The sequence below is a fragment of the Papio anubis genome, chromosome 12 (genome assembly GCF_008728515.1).
Source record: "Papio anubis isolate 15944 chromosome 12, Panubis1.0, whole genome shotgun sequence".
NCBI classification, from domain to species: Eukaryota; Metazoa; Chordata; class Mammalia; order Primates; family Cercopithecidae; genus Papio; species Papio anubis.
The window spans coordinates 82,213,366-82,234,284 of NC_044987.1; the positions used below are offsets into that span (position 1 = coordinate 82,213,366).

General features: G+C 35.8%; 1 protein-coding gene and 1 long non-coding RNA gene across 2 annotated transcripts in view; one reads left to right on the forward strand and one right to left on the reverse strand.

Moving 5' to 3' along the window:
• Positions 1–20,919, forward strand: part of LOC108581944 — a 24,844-nt gene continuing 3,925 nt past the window's right edge. Inside the window, exons 1-2 of the long non-coding RNA XR_001894889.3 lie at positions 1–267; positions 9,715–9,850. This is a non-coding gene — a long non-coding RNA (uncharacterized LOC108581944). The remainder of the gene's footprint in view (positions 268–9,714; positions 9,851–20,919) is intronic.
• Positions 18,722–20,919, reverse strand: part of CCDC179 (coiled-coil domain containing 179) — a 13,059-nt gene continuing 10,861 nt past the window's right edge. Inside the window, exon 4 of the mRNA XM_009186412.3 lies at positions 18,722–18,923. Coding sequence (XP_009184676.1) covers positions 18,912–18,923 — 12 coding nt within the window. The 3' untranslated portion in view covers positions 18,722–18,911. The remainder of the gene's footprint in view (positions 18,924–20,919) is intronic.

A 20,919-nucleotide genomic window follows, 5' to 3' on the forward strand; every position in this document is an offset into this window, starting at 1 on the left:
GCGGCAACGCCCCCCTCTTCTCGCGACACCGCCCCCCTCTTCTCGCGACACCAAGCAGTCCCCACAGCTCAGCCGCGTCCCCATAAGGCATTGCCCCTTCCTCACCCACAGCCCCGCGTAGCCCCGCCCCGAGAGCGCAGGGCTTGTGGCCAAAGCCTAGGTTCCAGGAAGCACCTGCTGTGGGTAGCAACGCAGGGAAGGGATGGAAAAGCTTCGCTACGGTTCCAAAGCTCTTCCTGCTAGCCTTACCTTACCATTTACAAATGAGTAAGTGGCACAACTCTGGGTAGTTCATGCTACCTTTTTTATGAGATGGGACTCTGGTGTCCTAGAAATTAAAGCCCAAATTCCAAGTCAACATCAGTACCTTTTGCTCCCTTAGTGACAATGCTATACCAGAACAGAGGGCAGAATATAAAATCCATTATTATGACGATGAATCTAGCGTCATAAATGTGGCATTAGTTGAGATTTCCACTAGTTTCTGGTATTTAGGAGTCACTTATCCCTCCGAGAGAAATAATAAAGTTTCATCTATTGAGAAATATTTTAATGACATTCTTCTCAAATTTTAATAAGTATGAGAATCACCTGGGCAACTAGTTAAAATTTACATGCTGATTTAGTGAGTATAAGGTGGGACCTGAGGTTCAGTTCCAGTAAACCCACAGGTGATACTGAGGTTACTGACCTCGTCCCCACGCAAATGCTTTTATTTTATTTTATTTTTGCATTCTATTGGTTATTTCTGCTTATTGGAAAATTTTCAAACATTACAAAAAGGTAGGATGTATAGTGACAGCATCTCAAAACCATTGTCAACTTTTTGATATATATTCTTACTGGTTAATTTTTTATAGATATATAATTTACATATAATATTATGCACTTATTTTGATTGTAGAGTTCACTTGGTTTTAACAAACATGTGATCACCACATTCAAGATATGTAAGTTTTCCATCATCCAAAAATCTTCTATTATACCCAATCCCATTCAATACTCTATCCTATACCTAGATCCAGGAAACTATTAATTTGTTTAATACCACTTTAGTCTTTAAGTTTTGCATAAATAATATCACTATAGTCTTTAAGTTTTACATAAATGAAATATACGATATGTTTTGCAAAAGCCATAATGTTTTTTAAATTCTTCCATATTATAGAAGGAAACGGTAGTTTATTCCTTAAATAATAGGGGATGATGCTTTTTTAAAACTATTATTCGACTGCATGGGCGCTTTCTAAGGGTAAATAAAAATCTGTGAAGGTTCTCTGTTGCAAAAAGAGAAAGATAACTACCCACCTCCTCTTTAGCATTGTGTTTAGAAAACTTGAAATTGTAAGCTCTATCTCTGTCTCACTGAAATGTATGGGGAAAAAAGAAAAAAAAAAAAAAAGCAGGCCAGGCTCAGTGACTCACGCCTGTACTTTTGGAGGCCAAGGTGGTTGGATCATCTGAGGTCAGGAGTTCAAGGCCAGCCTGACCAACGTGGGGAAACCCTTTCTCTACTAAAAATACAAGACTTTGCGAGGCGTGGTGGTGGGTGCCTGTAATCCCAGCTACACGGGAGGCTGAGCAGGGAGAATCTCTTGAACCCGGGAGGCGGAGGTTGCAGTGAGCCTAGCTTGTGCCAGTAGATTCAGTTGAAAGTAAGAGGGAGGGAGGGAGGGAGGAAGGAAGGAAGGAATCTAAGTAAGTCTCTTGCCAGTTTTGCATCGGAAGGAGGGAGGGAGGGAGGGAGGGAGGGAGGAAGGAAGGAAGGAAGGAAGGAAGGAAGGAAGGAAGGAAGGAAGGAAGGAAGGAATCTACCTAAATAAGTCTCTTGCCAGTTTTGCATCCTCCGAATGTCTTTGGAGGCCTATTGGCTTTCTCTTAGAAATGAAAACATCCAAGAGTGGCACCTGTCTCCCCGTCTTCATGGTAGTTTACTGTCTAGGCCCTTGGCTTCAAGATGGAGCTTTCTGCTTGTCAAGAGATACAAGTGTTATTCTTTCCTTTAGATTTTCTTTAGATAAAAACAATTAATATGTGTGTAGTGGATTGTATCTGCCAGGCTATATAAAAATGGTGAAGAATTTTTTCATTGCAAACTCTTTAGTAGATTGCTTCTGATAGAAATCACAATTGGTTTAATGCTTATTCAGTGATAAAACTGTTTCTTTCCTGCGTTTGTGGGGATTTTGGTTTTAATTATTATCAAAACACTTTCCATGACATAATTATTTCCCCAACACTTTCCATGGTTTATTGATTTTTATTTTTAATAAACTTTATGAGATATAAAATACAATTAACACATCTACTTTAGGTGTACAGTAGTGCTTTCCTTTCCTGATTTGGTAAAGTTTCAGTTTATTCAACATTAATATCACTATAATCTTTAAGTTACATAAATGAAATATACAATAAATGTTTTGCATATATTGTCAACTGCATGGTCAACTGAGGTCCAAAAATATTAAATGGAAAATTCCAGAAATAATTTATAAATTATAAATTGCTTGCCTTCTAAGTATCTTATCAAATCTTAGGCTGTCCTAATCCATCACACCCAGGATGTGAATGGTGTGAATCATCCCTTTGTCCTGCATATCCACGGTGTCTAAGCTACTTGCCCATTAGTCACTTAGTAGCTATCTCAGTTGTCACATTAACCATTCTGGTATTATGGTGCTGGTGTTCCAGTAACCCTTATTTTACATATTAATGATCCAAGTGCAAGATTAGTGATAATGGCATATTATTATAATTGTTTTATTAGTTTTTGTTAATCTCTTACTGAACCTAATTTATAAATTAAACTTTATCATAGGTATTATGTATACAAAAAAACAGTGCAGATACAGTCACTGACCAAGATAGCCTAATGTTTCCCACTGCCTGACTAACCTTTAGACAGGGTTCTTCCTGATTGTTGGCCTCTGACTTCCCTATTTTTAGACCATTCACTTTAAAAAAACTTGCAAAGTGTACATTTTCTCTGCTCCTTTAAGATGTAAATCTTCTGGCCTCTTATCAGTTCTACAATGCAGAACCATCTTTCTCAAAAACCTAGGTGCCATCTCTTTGAAATGCAAAAGGTAGAACCTTTTCTTATCTCCTAATCTCTGTGGGAGAGTAGGAGCCTGACTTCCCTAAGCACCAATCAGCCAACACAGATGGTCTAACTCTATTGACCAACATACAGTACTTTTCCACTCTGTGCTTAAAATCTCTCCCCTCTGTGATTTTTTCCACTCTGTGCTTAAAATCTCTCTGCTTTTTTTTTTTTTCAGTGGCATGGAGCCCTCTTTCTGTGCCCTATTACAGTGGTCTTAAATAAAGTCTTTTGTTCCTGTTTAACTCTGTCAGGTGCAAATTTTCTTTGATATTAGAGTTTTTGACAATTATATGTGCTCTTGTAAACACCATAAGAAGGTATACAGCATTTCCTTTACTCTTCAAGGTTACCCTGTGCCACTTTCCAAACAACCACCCATTGACCTCTAGCCCACGACAAATATTGATTTGTTTTCTGTCTCTATTAATTAACTACACATTATCTAAAATTTCATAGAAATGGAAATATATCATAAGTGCTTCTTTTGTCTGGCTCTGCTCCTTCTACATAAAGTTTCTGAAATTCATCAGTGTTATTGTGTGTCTGTTTCTTAATATTACATTGTTATAAGTATGCTACATTTAAAAAGTTAATTTACCAGGGGGCACAGTGGCTCTTGCCTGTAGTATCAGCTACTCGGGAGGGTGAAGAGGTAGGATCACTCGAGCCCAGGAGGTTGAGACCAGCCTGGGCAACGTGGGGAGACCCCATTTCTACAAAAAATACAAAAAATAGCTGACTACGGTCGTGTGTGCCTGTAGTCCCAGTGACTGGGGAGGCTGAGGTGGGAGAAACACATGAGCCCAAGGAAGTCGAGGTTGGAGTGAACCGTGATCACACCACTGCACTCCAGCCTGGGCAACAGAGTGGGACCCCATCTCAAAACAAACAATAACAACAACCCCAAAACCCCCCAAAAGTCAATTTACCTATTCATGGATGTATGGGCTCCTTTGAGCCTTTTCAGGACATTATGAACAAAGCTCCATGAATATTTGTGTGCAGTTATTTGTGTGAAGTTTTTTTTGTCTTGACTACCTAAAAATGGAATAACTGATTTATATTTTACATGTATGGAATGAGGACTAAACTCTGACTTTTTTTATCTTGCCCAAATCCCTATCTAAGGGGTCTGGGGAGTCATGCCCTACAAATCATAAATTCTCATCAGATGGATTTTATTTAATCCTATATATCATGATTTACTTTCCAACATAACTCTGGCATAACATTACAAGACAAGGAAAAAAATCAAAGTATGTTACTCAAAAACATGTTTCTTTGCCATATTTTGAAATGACCCTCCAAAGCTTTTCTTTGTGGGGGAAAATGTGCAGCTGTAAAGAATCTCTATTAACACAGCTAGATATTTTTCTTCCAGATCCTCCCAATCCTAAAGAGATTAACTAAGATCTGAATAGGAAACACTGGCCATCTGTTGTCTCTAAGGGCAGCCACTATAAGGCTTCAAAAGAACTTTGATCTCCACAATCTTTATCTTAACCTGAACATTCCCTTTCTATCTATCGCAGGTCTTCAGACAAACTCAACCAATTGTCAACCAGAAAATGTTTAAATTTACCTATAGCCCGGAAGCTCTTGCTTTGAGCTGTTCTGCCTTTCTGGACCAAACCAATGTATTTCTTAAATGTATTTGATTGATGTCTCATACCTCCCTAAAATGTATAAAACCAAGCTGCGCCCGAACCACCTTGGGTTCTCAGGACTTGCCGAAGGCTGTGTCTCGGGCCGTGGTCACTCATATTTGGCTCAGAATAAATCTCTTCAAATAATTTACAGAGTTTGACTCTTTTTGTCGACAATAATATGGCGCCCAAACACACGGGGCCTCAGAGAAGACTCTGGATCCCGAAGGTGTATCCCAAAACCAGAGCTAAGGTACCAGCTGGAGCCCACTGAAGCCTCACCAAGTTTGAGCTTCTCCTCCTGTGGAACTGGTGAGTCCTCCTGCGCCTCGGACCTCCAGTTTTGGTTGATAGTCCTTGATTTATCCGAGCTGTTTTGTTCTCCTAGGAATTTGTTGCTTTAGGATCCCAATTTGAGTTCAGAGATGCATTTCTAAAGGGTCTCCTCAATTGCTTTTCTCTCAGAATTAATCTCAATTTGGCTTGTCCGTGCATGTTTGAGTGAGGAACTGAACTGTCGTTTTCATCCACGGCTCATCAGTTCCTCCTTAAAAAAAAAAGTAGGAAATAAATTCACTAAGAATATGGAAATAAACAAGGAGAATGACCCCCTTTTGAGCACTCCATAGGTTTTGTGGCAACTCTACTTTCCAGAGTTTATGTAAAATAGAAGTAATATGGTCTTTGTGCACATATTACTTTAAGGAAAAAGAGCCCTAAGGTCGACCTGCAAACTATAGAGGTCTTAAGTTCTCTTTCTCTATTTTCTGTCTGCTTTAAATCTGGTGGACTGAGAAAGAAAAAAAAAAAAAAACCCACTGTTTGGATCTAACTGTTTTTTTGCAAACTGGCGAATTTATATTCATCTCATGGCCAAAGTACTAAAGTAAATCTATAGGATCTTTGTGTGTGTATGTGTATGTGTATGTATGTATATATGTGTCTATGTATTTGAAGGCCTTCATAAATTCTATAATTTTATGTTTAATTGGCAGATGAATTCATTTTAATTTTCCTTTAGCGTACCAAACTTTTTCTTTCTGTACCTTATTATGTAAATTTTGCTGATTGTCACCTGAGTTGTTTCCTTTAATATGCAAATTTAGGTCTTTTTAACTGAAAACTACTTAGGTGGTGCAACATGTTATCAAGAATTTGAAAGTCTAAAATTGAAAAAAAAAATGAAAAGGAAGTCTTTATGAATCTATAAATGTACCTCTATCGGCATGCCTAGATATGTCCATGTATTTATGTCATGCATACAGTGTTTCACTACTAAAATATAGATAAAATAGGTAAAAGTGCTTAAATCAGAGGCTTAAAAAAAAGAGTAGTAAAATGTTTTTTCGAATTTGCATGACATAAGTAAAATCTTTAATAAATAAGGTGGCTTTAAAACTATTGGTAAAATAATATCAGCAATGTTAGCATTTTGTTTGCATTTATTGATCAAGTAGTTTCATGTTTATTCCTGCAGAATACTATCAGATTTGCCATAAGGGTTATAAACTGTAAAACCCAGTCCAAGAAAGAATGATCTTTGCTTGTATATGCTTATAAAATATTGTTGGCTGAAAGAAAACAGCTAAATCCTGAGTTTTTGGTATAAATACCCTTAAAATTAATAAGTGTTATTATTTAAGTAAATACCTGAAATTAAGCTATAAAAATGGTTAATAGGAAAATAACTCTAAATACTAGCTATCACAGTTTTTATAAATAATCTAGGTAAACTATTAATCAGTTAAGTGTAATGGAATAAATACTTATGAACAAACGTGTCATAATTTAGGATCTAAGGTTATTTGATATTAACTATCTGGGTAATTTCCAAATTAAAAAATATAAAAAAACATTTTTAGTGTTCTTATTGAAGGTAAAATATCTTCATCTAATTCAAAGCTTATTTAAGGGTTATGTATGAAACAAGGTAAAGGAATCAGGAAATAAGAGATATAAAGGAAGGTAAAGATATGAAGAGGTATTTTTGGTAAAGGAGGTAAAAAGGAAAGTAATTTTATGTAAGAAAGAATCTTGTGTGGTGAACTTTTGCCCTAAAATAAAACAACTGGGTTGTTCAAGAAAGAGAGATATTTAGGGCAAAACAGAAAGTCTAACTACTGTGAGTGGTCTGTGTAAGTTGTAATATGGTTAGTAAAAAGAATTTTTAAGGGGTTGTATAATTCAGTTGGCTATAATTAAAAAGAAACTATAATATTTCTAGAGATGAGTCTTTAATATTTAAAAATGCACTAATACAAAACTAAATAATTGATTAAAACAATATTTTATTACAAATGTTGACTTATTTTTAATGCAGGAAATTTTTAAGTTTTTTAATTCTATAATCTCCTCTTTAACATTCTTCAGATTGATATCTTAAAAGCGCCACTCTTTCTCTTTTGAAAAGGCCTAAAATGATGGCTCTTTCCTTCACCTTTTGTTGGTTCCTGTAACTTTTACTAATTATCTAAAGTAAGGGAAATTTTTTTTTTTTTTTTGAAAACCGGCAAATAAAGTAACTTTTGAACATGATTTTTATTTTGCATGCCTGTTATATTCCTATATTTATATTTGTCATGTGGAAGTGATATTTCACCACCAAGCTACATAAAAGAGCTCTGATGGAGTAACTTAAAAAATGTAAGTGCTTATCAAATTGGTAGAAGCTAGCTCAGATGCCTTTTAATTCACATAATGTTGATATCTTTGGTAAAATGACTTCGGTGAGTTTAATCTCAAAACTCTTCAGTAATTTAAAAATCTTAAAGTCATATTTAAACCCTCAGTTTTTCCCCACTGGAAATTTGGGTTACTAAAAAGTTAAAGTAGTAGAAGCATAAAGTATGCTTTTGTTAAAATTTTATAAACACAAGAATGTCAATTTTCAAAAAATCTTAAGTTTTTTTGGTTAAGAAACTAAGAGTTACTTTATAAAAAAAGGAAAATATACAGATAAAACTAAATAAGTTAAAAAAAAAAAACAAAAAAACAGGGCAACAAAACTGTGAGCCCTGTGGTTACCAAGAAAATGGTCGATATGGGGGAAGGATAAAACCAAGTAACTATTTAAAACCAAAGGGTGTAATGTAAAGCAGTTGTTCCGTTTTGTAGATTGGTATCATTCAACTTCTTCAAAAACATCTTTACTATAGTGGATTACAAAAATAAACACTCTAAGGACAAAAGTATTAATTTTAAATGCTATAGAATTTAAGAGCTTGTTTGGATTAATGTAAGACCACAGCTTTTTACTGAACAATCACTGAGTATATGTGTTCCAAATGCATGGGAGGTTATTCCTAAGAAAGCAATCAGCCTAGTGGGCCAGATAATGCCATTGTAAGGTTTGTTTGCACTGAGAAGGGGATTGCCCCACTCTCCCTATAAAATACCAAGTGAAGTACCGCAGATGAAGCAGTTAATATGCTTCATATGCAAGCCATGTTGGACTAGCTTTATGATAACTGGGATATCCTCGTGCCAAATATGCCTATTACCTAGGTCATGGTAAATTTGGGGGTTAAGGGGACCCCTTTTACATGGGTGCCTCTGTGACAGAATGACAGGACTGTTTAAGAAGGCTTATCAAATCTGCGGTCCCTCATAGGTCTTATAGATGTAACTCCGTGCTGGGAAACCAAACCCTTTTCACCAGAAAAAGTAAAATGGTCTGGGGGTAAAAAAGGGTTCCTGAGACCTGAACATAAAAACATGCAGTTTAATAGAATTATAGATTTTAAGATGTTTAAACTAGCTTTATGTAAGGTAGTTGTAACCCCCTTTTACTGAAAAGTCTTATGAAAATGGGTATTATATCTACCTGGGGGATGTTTTTCCCTTTTCTAGTACTATACAAACTGAAGACATATAAATCAGCTCTTTAGGAAATGTTATTTAAACATTTACTAAATTTATTTATTTAAAAATGTTATTTAAACACACTAAATAGAAACTAGTAAAAGCCCACAAATATAGGGTAACGCTTTCCTCTGCTGCATAGCCCTTTAATGTGGAGCTTTTATCGGGGCTGATGGAAAAAACTGTGAGTACCTTTCACTGACGATGACCAAACTAGGCAATTTCTACTTGATAGGGCATTTACTGCCTTGCTATGAAATATTAACTGAAGCTACGCCTATGATAATGGAAATAATGTTTCCCAAAAGAGTTCCATGGTAAAATAAAAATGGCTTACACAAAATCTTGCTACCTAATAAGCAAAGAGCCTCTTTTCTAGGACTAATTGTGAGGAGCTGCTAAATTCTACATTGCCTAATAGTTCTCAGGAGCTGTTTGTTTTGTAAATGGCATTTCCAAGGCAAACAAACACTTGTTTTAAAAGCTGTGGCTCTGGTTTAAAAAGGGTCAAAAAATATTTTAAGTTTTTTGGATAAAATTTTTTTTAAGCAAATTTACCTTTCTGAGTCCTCCAAAATTCAGATTGAATGTTATGACAATGTAGTTGTCTGCATAAGTTCAATTACAATTTTTTTTTTCAAACAATTGGAGACATTGGATATTTTACCAAGACTGAAACTAAAGTATCCTATTTTTAGGTAAACTTTCAGCAAAACCAACTCAAAAGGAGTCTATATGGCCAATCAATTCTTGCTGCATTTTATGCAGCTATTCAGGCAAGCATCATAAGCCTAAAACTTACCTCGCACACAAATTGGCCTTGCTATAATTTTTTGTTTGATAAAAAGGGCAGCTAAAAAATGTTTCAAGGGTAAGACATAACACTTAATACTAGATTTCATCCCTAACTTTTTGAGAACAGATTAGATCATTAATTCTTGGCTACAAGAATCCTCTAGAAAGCATCAAGTTATAATTTTTCTTCATATTTTTAGTTAGTGCCCTAATGTAATAGGTTCCTTTTTCTATTCTGATATATGAATTACTCTTATAATTGTCAAACTATAAATGTTAATTATCTCTCCTTGTTTTACATCCAAGGAAACCAAAATCATGGTATTTTGAAAACCAGAGATATGAATCTCCGTCTTTTTGTATCCCACTGGGCCTGGACCTGTTTCACTGCTAATATTCTGCTGCCAAAACTGTACAAGCTGCCTCGACTGTTGGAGAAAAGGTGGGTGCATAAGATTGTAAGGGCCAGCTTTCAGTGAAAAAATTAGGTTAAGGTCAAATCCTCCAAATCAAGAAGGGAGTATAAAAATGCCTAAACAGCTGGTAAAACAAGTTTAGTTGCCTTCTAAGCTATTATGTGTCACTTTTGCATCCACCCCAACCATAAAAATTTTCTGCTTACTATAGAATTAAAGGAAATTCTTTACTAACAGGATAAAAATACCTTGTAACAAAGCCTCCTGGGTATAACACCATCTATCTATCTATCTATCTATCTATCTGTCTGTCTGTCTGTCTGTCTATCTATCTATCTATCTATGTATCTATATTTCTCAGAACAATGCTTATGTTTGGTATATAAGGCTAACTACTATAAGTCTGTAACAAAAACCAAGCTCACAGTAGCTCAACACATAGAAGTTAAAAATAAGTCTGTCTTGTAACTTTTTTTTGTTTTGTTTTGTTGTTGGCTTTTTTACTTAAAATAATAATTTTAAGAAGTAACAAATGTCTGTCCATATCCATTCCTATGTGGTTTAGAACAATTAATTAACTATTTGTCTTTTGACTGTGAAGGCCCTTGGCCATAGGGAGTTCCACCAAGGGACAGGAAAGAAAAAAAAAAAAGCACACTGTAGAATTATATGACTTCTCCTGTGACAAACCTTTTCTCTCCCAAATACAAGTATATGGTGCAATACAAAAGTGGGAGGAAAAATAGATTTGTCTACTGTTAACAAGTTTATAACAATTTAGACACTGAGGACCATGCATTCCTTGCATTTGATTTATACCCTTCTCAGGATGTTATACCCATGGAGATATATTGGCCAGAAGAGAGACTATTTATTGGATTATGATGTAATGTTCATAAAATCTTCAAATAAGATTTATCATGAGGTTCAAATGACTGTGGATAAGGAGGGTAAACACATTGTGAGTCTGATCAAAGAATATGATGATGCATGCAGTGACGTTTTTGGCTGCTTAGGTTGTTTACTGTCCTCTGACTCTACCTATAACATTTTTGGACGCCTACTTTCACTATCTTATGATATTTTATGTTATGAAGTCAGCTCCTTTCCTTAAACCTCACGTATCATCATCCTCTACTACCTTTAAACTTTTCTTTCGCAGCTACCTCACCTCTCTTAGCTTTCTTAGAATTGATGAGTTAGGACCTTGCTTTGGATAGGCTTTGGTGTAAAGGAATATTGTGGCTTGTTTGATCTTCTATCCAGACCACTAAAACCTTTTCTGTATCAGCAATAATACTGATTCACTTTCTTATCATTTGCGTCTTCACTGAAGTAGCACTTTTAATTTCCTTTAAAACATTTGCATTCACAACTTGGCTTACTCTTTGGTGCAAGAGGCATAGCTTTTGACCTTTGTAATCTTTCACAATGCCTTCCTCACTAAGATTAATAATTTTTTTTATTTTTGATTTAAAGTGAGAGACATGTAGCTTTTTATTTCATGTGAATACTCAGAAACCATTGTAGGGATATTAACTGACCTAATTTCAATATTGTTTTGTCTCAGTTAATAGGAAGGTTGTGAAAAGAGGGAGTGAGATTGAGGAATGGCTGGTCAGTAGAGCAGTCAACACATACATTTATTGATTAAATTCATCATCTTATATGGGTGTGGTTCATGGCACCTGAAAACATTTATAACAGTATTATGAAAGATCGTTGATTGCAGGTCACCATAACTAATATAATAATAATGAAAAAGTTTGAAATATTGTGAGAATTATCAAAATGTGACACAGAGACAAGAGGTGAGCACATGCTCTTGGGAAAATGGTGTTGATAGACTTGCTTGATTCAGGGTTCCCACAGACCTTCAATTTATAACAAAAACAGTATCTGCCAGGCACAATAAAGTGAAGCACAATAAATAAGGTATGCCTGTATGAACAATTATAGGTTAAAAATAAAAGGATGGAATAATACTGTGCAAACATAAATCTGAAAAATGTGAAATGGCTATATTAATAGAACATATTATAGTTCAGAATAAGTCATATTATATAGTTGGAAAATAAACATTCCTCTCTTGTAAGCTGACACGACAAAAAGAAAATAAGTAAAAATACAGAAAACTTAACATTATCATACAATTTGACCTAATTGACATTTATAAAATATTTCACTCAATGTCGATAGAACACATACTCTCTCAAGTGCAACTTGCAACACAAAAACAGACCATCTGCTGAGTCATAAATTAAGTTTTAGTAAATTTCACAGGATTAAAGTTATACAGAATATGTTCTTTGGTAAAAATGAAATTAATAAAAAATCACTCACACATATCTGGAAAGTTGCTAACATTTGGAAATTAAACAAGGATGTGAATAATACATGGGTCAAAGAAGAACTCACAATGGAAATTAGAAAATACTTTGTAATGAATAAAAATTCAGTATAAAATGCACTTTATATTTGTGAATACAGCTAAAATTTGTGCTTAAAAGAACACATATAGCTCTTCTCAGTGAGAAAAAAGATATGAAATTGAACTTGTGTTGTATATTATGAAAATAGGAAAAGAAGAGTAAATTAAGCCAAGTTAAGTAGAAGGAAGGAACTATGAAAATATGACTAGAAATGAACTAGAAATAACAGAAGAAATAAATGAAGCTCTAAATTATATATATATATACACATTTGTGTGTATACATGCATATATATTTATATATATTTGTGTGTATATATACATATATTTATATATATTTGTGTGTATACATATTTTTATATATATATATATATATTTTTTTTTTTTTGAGATAGAGTTTCACTCTGTCGCCAGGCTAGAGTGCAGTGGCACAATCTTGGCTCACTGCAACCTCTGACTCCCTGGTTCAAGCGATTCTCCTGCCTCAGCCTCCCAAGTAGCTGGGATTACAGGCACGTGCCACCATGCCCAGCTAATTTTTGTATTTTTAGTAGAGACGAGGTTTCACCATGTTGGCCAGGATGGTCTCCATCTCCTGACCTTGTGATCTGTCTGCCTCAGCCTCCCAAAGTGCTGGGATTACAGGCGTGAGCCACCATGCCCAGCTTTAAATTATATTTTTAAAGGTTAATACAATTAATAAAGTCTAGATGGAGTGATCAAAAAGAAAAGACACAAATAACTATTAGCAGAAATGTTAAAAGTGATCAAAATTGAAAATCTGAACACATATATATTTTAAATATATATATTTACATATATAATTTGAAATGTATATATTATTTATATATATAAATGAATGTTTAATTAAAAATCTTTCTATAAGCAATTTTCCAGTCCCAGATGGGTACACTGGTGTTTTCTACAAACGTTTAAGAAATTAAACCAATCTCGTACAAATATTTTCAGAAAACACAGGCAGAAGGAATATGCCCCAATTCATCTTATGAAGGAGTTTTAAGATATACCTGGGATTTTGTTTAATCAGGTATGGCAAGACATACAGACATGAAAATGTTTGTCATGAAGGAAAATGTTTTTATTATAGTCACATCACAGTCACCAAGAACTAGCAGGCATGTCATGCTGTTAAGGGCCACTCAGGGAAGCACAGAGACAAAATGAACAGGAAGAGAGAGCACTGGAGGGTGACTATTGTGGTTTTCCTGGGAAAAAATAATCGGAGAAGAAAAGTAAGCAAGTTAAACAAGTTGAGTATTAAATAGTTTGAATAACTTGTATAATTTCAGTGAGGTCTCAGCTATAGGTTGGCCCCTAGTTGTTAGTCCCTGACCCTGAGGTGACTCGACTGGAGGCACAGTGTCCCAGATTGCAGGAGCTTGATAAAAGGAGGTGGGTGAGAGTGTGGACTCAGGATTGGTTGAATATCAAAGCTTACTCACAAGCAAATTGTTTACTGCCTCTAAGAAGTAACCCTGTAAAAGGTAATCCCTCCGTGGCTCTACAAAGTCCTGGGTGCCACAGAATCAAGAATATGGAAAATACGTGTTTTGCACATGTATCAAAATACCACTCTGTAGTCTATAAATATGTACGATTATGTGTCAACTAGAAGTAAAAGGAAAAAACAAAAAATACTGGCCCTACCCATACTTCAGCTTTCTTGCCTCCAATAAGACTCAAGTAGTTGCAGCTGCTGGTATGGTAACTCATGTTCTGTCCACCTGTAAGGCTGAGATCCATGAGACAGTAATGGACAGAGTCACATCAGTGTCTGCAGGGCACATCATGGAGTCCAGTCCATTTCCATGGACAAGCTCCCCAGTCTGGAAGGTTACCTCCTCCGAGGATGTCAGTGCAAAAGACATCAGCCATGATTCATGGGCAGCCAGAGAGGGATTCATATCTTACACTTTGTTTCTTAGAATTTAAGGTGGCCCCTCCCCTGCTGCTTTCTTTCCTCTTTTCAATGTTTTTGAGAAATTTTATGACAAGGTAACTTGAGCAGGTTTATTCTTTGTTTTGCGTAGTGTTCTCTACAGCATTTTGGATCTGTGGGTTTCATTTCCATCAAATTTGGAAATGTTTTAGAAATGTGATATGTTTTGGCTGTGTCTTCACCCAAATCTCATCTTGAACTGTAGCTCCTATAATTCCCACGTGTAGTTGTGGATGGAATCTGGTGGGAGATAATTGAGTCATGGGGGCAGGTCTTTACCATGCTGTTCTCATGGTAGTGAATAAGTCTCAGGAGATCGGATGGTTTTACAAATGGGAGTTCCCCTGTACAAGCTATCTCTTGCCTGCCACCATGTAAGAAGTTCCTTTGTAGGACCAGGCATGGTGGCTTATGCTTGTAACCCCAGCACTTGGGGAGGCCAAGGCGGGCGGATTATTTGAGGTTAGGTGTTCAAGATCAGCCTGGCCAATATGGTGAAACCCCGTCTCTACTTAAAAAAAAAAAAAAAAAATTAGACAGACGTAGTGGCACACGCCTGTAGTCCCAGCTACTTGGGAGGCTGAGGCACGATAATTACTTGAACCCAGAAGACAGACTGCAGTTAGCTGAGGTGGTGCCATTGTACTCCATCCTGAGCAACACAGTGAGACTCCATCTCAAATACGAGAAAAGGAAGTTCCTTTTCTCTTCCTTCATCTCTGCCATGATTGTGAGGCCTTTCCAGCCATGTGAAACTGTGAGTCCATTAAACTTCTTTTCTCTATAAATTACCCAGTCTCAGGTATATCTTTATTAGCAATGTGAGAACAGACTAATACAGTAAATTGGTACCAGTTGAGTGGAGTACTGCTGTACAAGTACCTGAAAATGTAAAAGCGACTTTGGATCTGGATAACATGCAGAAGTTGGAACAGTTTAGAGGGCTCAGAAGAAGACAGGAAGATGTGGAAAGTTTGGAACTTCCTAGAGACTTGTGGAATGGCTTTGACCAAAATGCTGATGTTGATGTGGACAATAAGGTCTAGGCTGAGGTGGTCTCAGATGGAAATGAGGAACTTGTTGAGAACTAGAATAAAACTCACTCTTGCTATGCAGAGAGACTTGTGGCATTGTGCCCCTGCCCTAGAGATCTGTGGAAAGTTGAATTTGAGAGAGATGATTTAGAATATTGAGTAGAAGAAATTTCTAAGTGGTAAGCGTTCAAGAAGAAGCAGAGGATAAGAGTTTGGAAAATTTGCAGCCTGACAATGAGATAGAAAAGAAAATACTGTTTTCTGAGGGGAAATTCAAGCTGGCTGGATAAATGTACATAAATAATGAGGAGCCACATGTTAATTGCCAAAACAATGGGAAACATGTCTGCAGGGTATGTTAGAGGTCTTCACAGAAGCCCTACCTATCACAAGCCAGGAGGCCTAGGAGGAAAAATGGTTTTGTGGGCCAGGTCCAGGGCCTTGCTGCTTCGTGCAGTCTCAGGAGTTGGTGCTTCGTGTTCCAGATGTGGCTTAAAGGGGCCAACATAGAGCTCAGATCATTGCTTCAGAGAGTGCAAGCCCCAAGCCTTGGTGGGTTTACACGTGGTTTTGGGTCTGTGGGTTCACACAAGTCAAGAATTCAGGTTTGGGAACTTCTGCCTAGATTTCAGAAAATGTATGGAAATGCCTGGAGGTCCAGACAGAGGGGTGCTGCCGGGATGGAGCTCTCATGGAGAACCTCTGCTAGGGCAGTGAGGAAGGGAAATGTAGGGTGCAAGCACCCACAGAGTCCCCACTGGGGTACTACCTAGTGGAGCTGTTAGAAGAGGGCCACCGTCCTGCAGGCCCCAGAATGGTAGATCCATCGACAGCTTTCACCATGCGCCTGAAAAAGCTGCAGACAATGCCAGCTTGTGAAAGCAGCCAGGAGGGGGCTGTACCCTGCAAAGCCACAGGGGTGGAGCTGCGTAAGACCATTGGAACCTACCGCTTGCATCAGCATGACCTGGATGTGAGACATGGAGTCAATGAAGATCATTTTGGAGCTTTAAGATTTGACTTCTGCTCTGGATTTTGGACTTGCATTGAACCTTTAGCCTCTTGTTTTGTCCAATTTCTTGTATTTGGCATGGGTACTTTCCCAATGCCTATACCCTCATTGTATCTAGAAACAAACTAAATTGCTTTTGATTTTACAGGCTCCTAGGCAGAAGGGATTTTGTCTAAGATGGAACTTTGGACTGTGGACTTTTAAGTTAATAGTGAAATCAGTTAAGACTTTGGGGGACTGTTAGGAAGGTATAGTTGGTTTTGAAATGTGAGGACATAAGATTTGGGAGGGACCAGGGGCAGAATGATATAGTTTGTGACCCCACCCAAATCTCATCTTGAATTGTAGCTCCCGTAATTCCCACATGTTATGGGAGGGACCCAGTGGGAGATAATTGAACCATGGAGGCAGGTCTTTCCTGTGCTGTTCTCAGTGTAGTGAATAAGTCTCATGAGACCTGATGGTTTTATAGATGGGAGTTCCTCTGCACAAGCTCTCCCTTGCCTGCCACTGTGTAAGAAGTCGCTTTACTCTTTCATCATCTTCCTCCATGGTTGTGAGGCCTCCCTACCCATGTGGAACTGTGAGTCCATTAAACTTCTTTTCTTTATAAATTAGCCATACTCGGCTATATCTTTATTAGCAGTGTGAGAACAGACTAATACAAAATGGTTTTAAAATTCTCATCCCAACTCGTTCTGACATACCCAGTTATTTATATGTTAGACCAGTTGATATGGTCTCACAAGTCAGTGAAGCACTAGTCATTTTCCCACTCTTTTTTATCTTTGCTTCAGTTTGGGTTTTTCTGGCTATATTTATTATATCTTCAATTTTAGTGACTTCTTTATTTGTATTTAATATACTGTTAATTTAATTTAGTGAATTTTTGAATTTTTGATATTTTTTAAAGTTCCATTTACTTCTTTTTTAAATATTTCATTCCTCTCTTTTTGTTCATGTTTTTGTTTCAATTACTGAGCATAGTTAACGTACTTGTAATATATGTTTAAATTAATTTTTTCTAATTCTATTTTTTTTCATTTCTGTTTTAGTTTCTTTTGATTTTGTGTTCTCCTAATCCTGTGTTTTGTTTTCCTGCTTTTTGGCATGCCTAGAAATTTATTATTGTATACTAGACATCATGTATGTTAAATACCTGGATTTTGTAGTCTTTGTTCCAGTGGGCAGTTACTTGCAGATAAGTCTGATTTTTTCAAACAAGCTTTTAAGCATCTTTAGGCTGGGCCTAGAGTCATCTTTATGCTACAGGTAATTTACCACTTCTATTAATACATGACTCTTGTGGTCTCTCTACTAAATGCCCTGTTTGAACAATAAGGACTCTCCATGCTTGCTGGCCAAAATTCAAGTATCTACCTCTGGAGGTATGAATGCTGAGGGTTGTTTAGCTTATCACTAACCAGTTCTTTACTACCTGGCATTGTGGAGAACAGAAAGAATAAAATGATGTAACCTTTTTCAGTTTCATTCTGTGCACATGCAGCTTACCAATGAGCAAAGACTCAACATGAGCAATATGCACATCTGCAAAGTTCTTCACATAGTTCTTACTGTGGAACCCTTCCCTACAACTTCCAGCTTCTTCAGACTCCCTGACTTTTTATTTCTGTTCATCAACTCACCTTCAACTCAGGATTACTGCTGTGCTCTACTTATAATCCTTTTCCCTGGACGATAATCTGGAGTGCTCCTCCAGGCAGTAAATGGATAATTATAGATTCCTCTCGTTTATTTCTCTTGTCTCAGAAATCACAGTCCTTCTCACTTTTGTTCCATTTCTGGGAAACCATTGTTTTCAGTATTTTGTCCTATTTTCTATTTGCTTGTTTTGGAAACATAATTACAGTACGTTCATCATTTCCAATAGTAGAATTCCCTGTACCTCACTTTAAATTGCATTTTAGAGATTGCAAGTCAGTTACCAAATATAATGTTCATGTGAATCCAATAGTTTTGTAATCTTTTAATTTATAAACTAATTGTGATAATTCAATCTACATATTACAAATTACTTAAGTACTATAATTAAGAATTTTAGAGAGACAGAGATAATTATCATTTATTTCATACATAAAAGTAAAATTTTAATTCAATATTCAAATTTTACCTTAAATGGAAATTTTAATTACACTATGGCTTATCTGCAATAGCAACACATAATATAGGAGTTAGTTGTAATAACAGTCTCCTAGGACTGTTTAAAGTATTTAAACATTTTGTTTAAGCATAAGCCATTATAAATATACATCAGAGGAAATCTGGTGTTCTATTATTAAAACATACTTCTAAACATCTAAATATGTCATAAAACATTTGCAAAAATTTAAACATGATAACAATATTTTTCAAAAGCCTACCTACACATATTCATTATTATTTGTTGAAAAGCAGCAAATTTCAAGTTTACCACAGGGGGAAAAAAAAACATGTTAGTGAGATATGGTATTTAATAAAATTCTAGAGCATGTAGCTTGGATATTAAATACTTGTACTGCGTTTATTTTCCTGAAATGGTGGAGTATTGCATTTATTTTTCAGATGATCAATTCATGATATGTCACTTGATGTTCACAATCCACACATTTTGATCTGGAGCATGGTTTCCTTCAAATAGACTCCTGCTTTATCAAGATGACCACTAAACAAGATTAAAATACACAAAGAATAAGAAATGTAATTAAAATTTATATAAGGAAAGATTATATATATCATAAATGATTTGGAAATGGTCTCAGGGAAAACCTATTTCATACAAGAATTGTTGTAAAAAATAATCCTTAATAGCTAGGAATGCTATTTTAAACTAAAGTAAGGTCACATTCAGATAGAAGCCAGATACAAAAAACATTATCATCAAATAAATCACATGTGAAGATGGATATGATATAGAACAATCCTCTATAATTCATACAACAAATACTGCAAGCAGAAAGAATTTGTAGAAACCGAGGATATCAGTTATGAGAAAGGTCAAAGTCATTTCTATACATAATAGATGTGACAGAGACATTAATATAAAGCTTTTATTTTCCAAGTCTTATGTTATGTGAGTCACTAACGCAGCATATCTTAGGCATCTGATGAGTGTGTTTATGTTTTAAAATGACCCAGAATAAAGTCAGCAACAGGGACAAATAAAAGACAAGAAAAATGAAAAAATTGTCTACATCAGTACTGGCAGAAGTTTAACCTTAAAATAATATTTAACGATAATTTTAACATTCATAAGTACATATACTTAATATAATTTTTAAAAGGTTTTATTATATAAACGTTGGCCGGGCGTGGTGGCTTACGCCTGTAATCCCAACACTTTGGGAGGCTGAGACGGGCGGATTACCTGAGGTCAGGAGAATTTGAGACCAGCCTGGCCAACATGGTGAAACCCCATCTCCACTAAAAATACAAAAATTAGCTGGGTGTGGTGGCACACGCCTGTAATCCCAGCTACTCGGGAGGCTGAGGCAGGAGAATTGCTTGAGCCGGGGAGGCAGAGGTTGCAGTGAACAGAGATTGTGCCACTGCACTCCTGCCTGGCCAACAGAGCAAGACTTTGTCTCAAAAGAAAAAAAAAAAGAAGTTTAGCAGACAAAAATAAAAACAAAAATATTTTTTCAAACTTCTTTTAACAACTGTGCTCTAGCTTCTTCACACATCCTCTGTTCTACTGAGCACAACTTATTTGCCAAATAAAGTACTTATTTTTAGGAATTCAGGCCTTTATTTTGTCCCAAAACATTTAAATTGTACAAAAACTATTATCGCATTTTTTCTTAAAAATTGATTTAAGCAGAAAAAAATAAGAAGAGAGCAATAGTAGGGATACTGCTTATAACAAAGCAAACTGCAAAATGTATAAGAGATGAAAAGATAAAATGAGAAGAATCAACAAAGATTAAAGCAGTGTTACTCTGCAGTATGGTTTCTGGTGTGTCATATTCATTATCACTTTGAGAGAAGATTAATAGAGAAATTGAGAGTAAACATTTATATTCATTTGTAACAATTTGATACTGTGACGATGTTATGAGTGATTGTATATGTTAAAAATTATCAATCCACAATGATTTGAAAATTAAAATGAAATGAAACAAAGCAAAATTAAAAAAAAAACTGTTTTTGACCACATTTGAGAAGCACTGAATGCCTGAGCTTAAATAGGAGATACTATACATCTTGGTCAATATATAGAAGAAAAACTAGAATAGGGTTTTTGCAGTAACTCCTTGTTATTATCATTCTCTGAAAAGTGAAGAGAAGCCTTTTAGCATAGTGTGTATTTTGGACCTTTGAGCTCCTCAGTGTTCTTTCTTGGAAGAAAGGTATACTTTTTCTTTTATGAGTTGTCAGAGCTTTTATAAATGCCCAATACCATTAGTAAAAAGTATCTGGATGTTCTGAAGACAATTCCAGAATTTTTATATTAATGGAAATGAAAACATAAGTACCAGAGTGAACTTAGGATTTTCATATTTAATATATCTTATTTTGTATATTCTTATTTGTTTGTGAAACATTTCAGTTGTCTCTGAAACCTCAAACGAGTTGGTGGGATGAATGGTATAGAACAGTTTTGTAGACATTTCTTTAAAAAACATCTAGCACTTCAAGAAAAAAGGGGGCGCTTTCTTTCA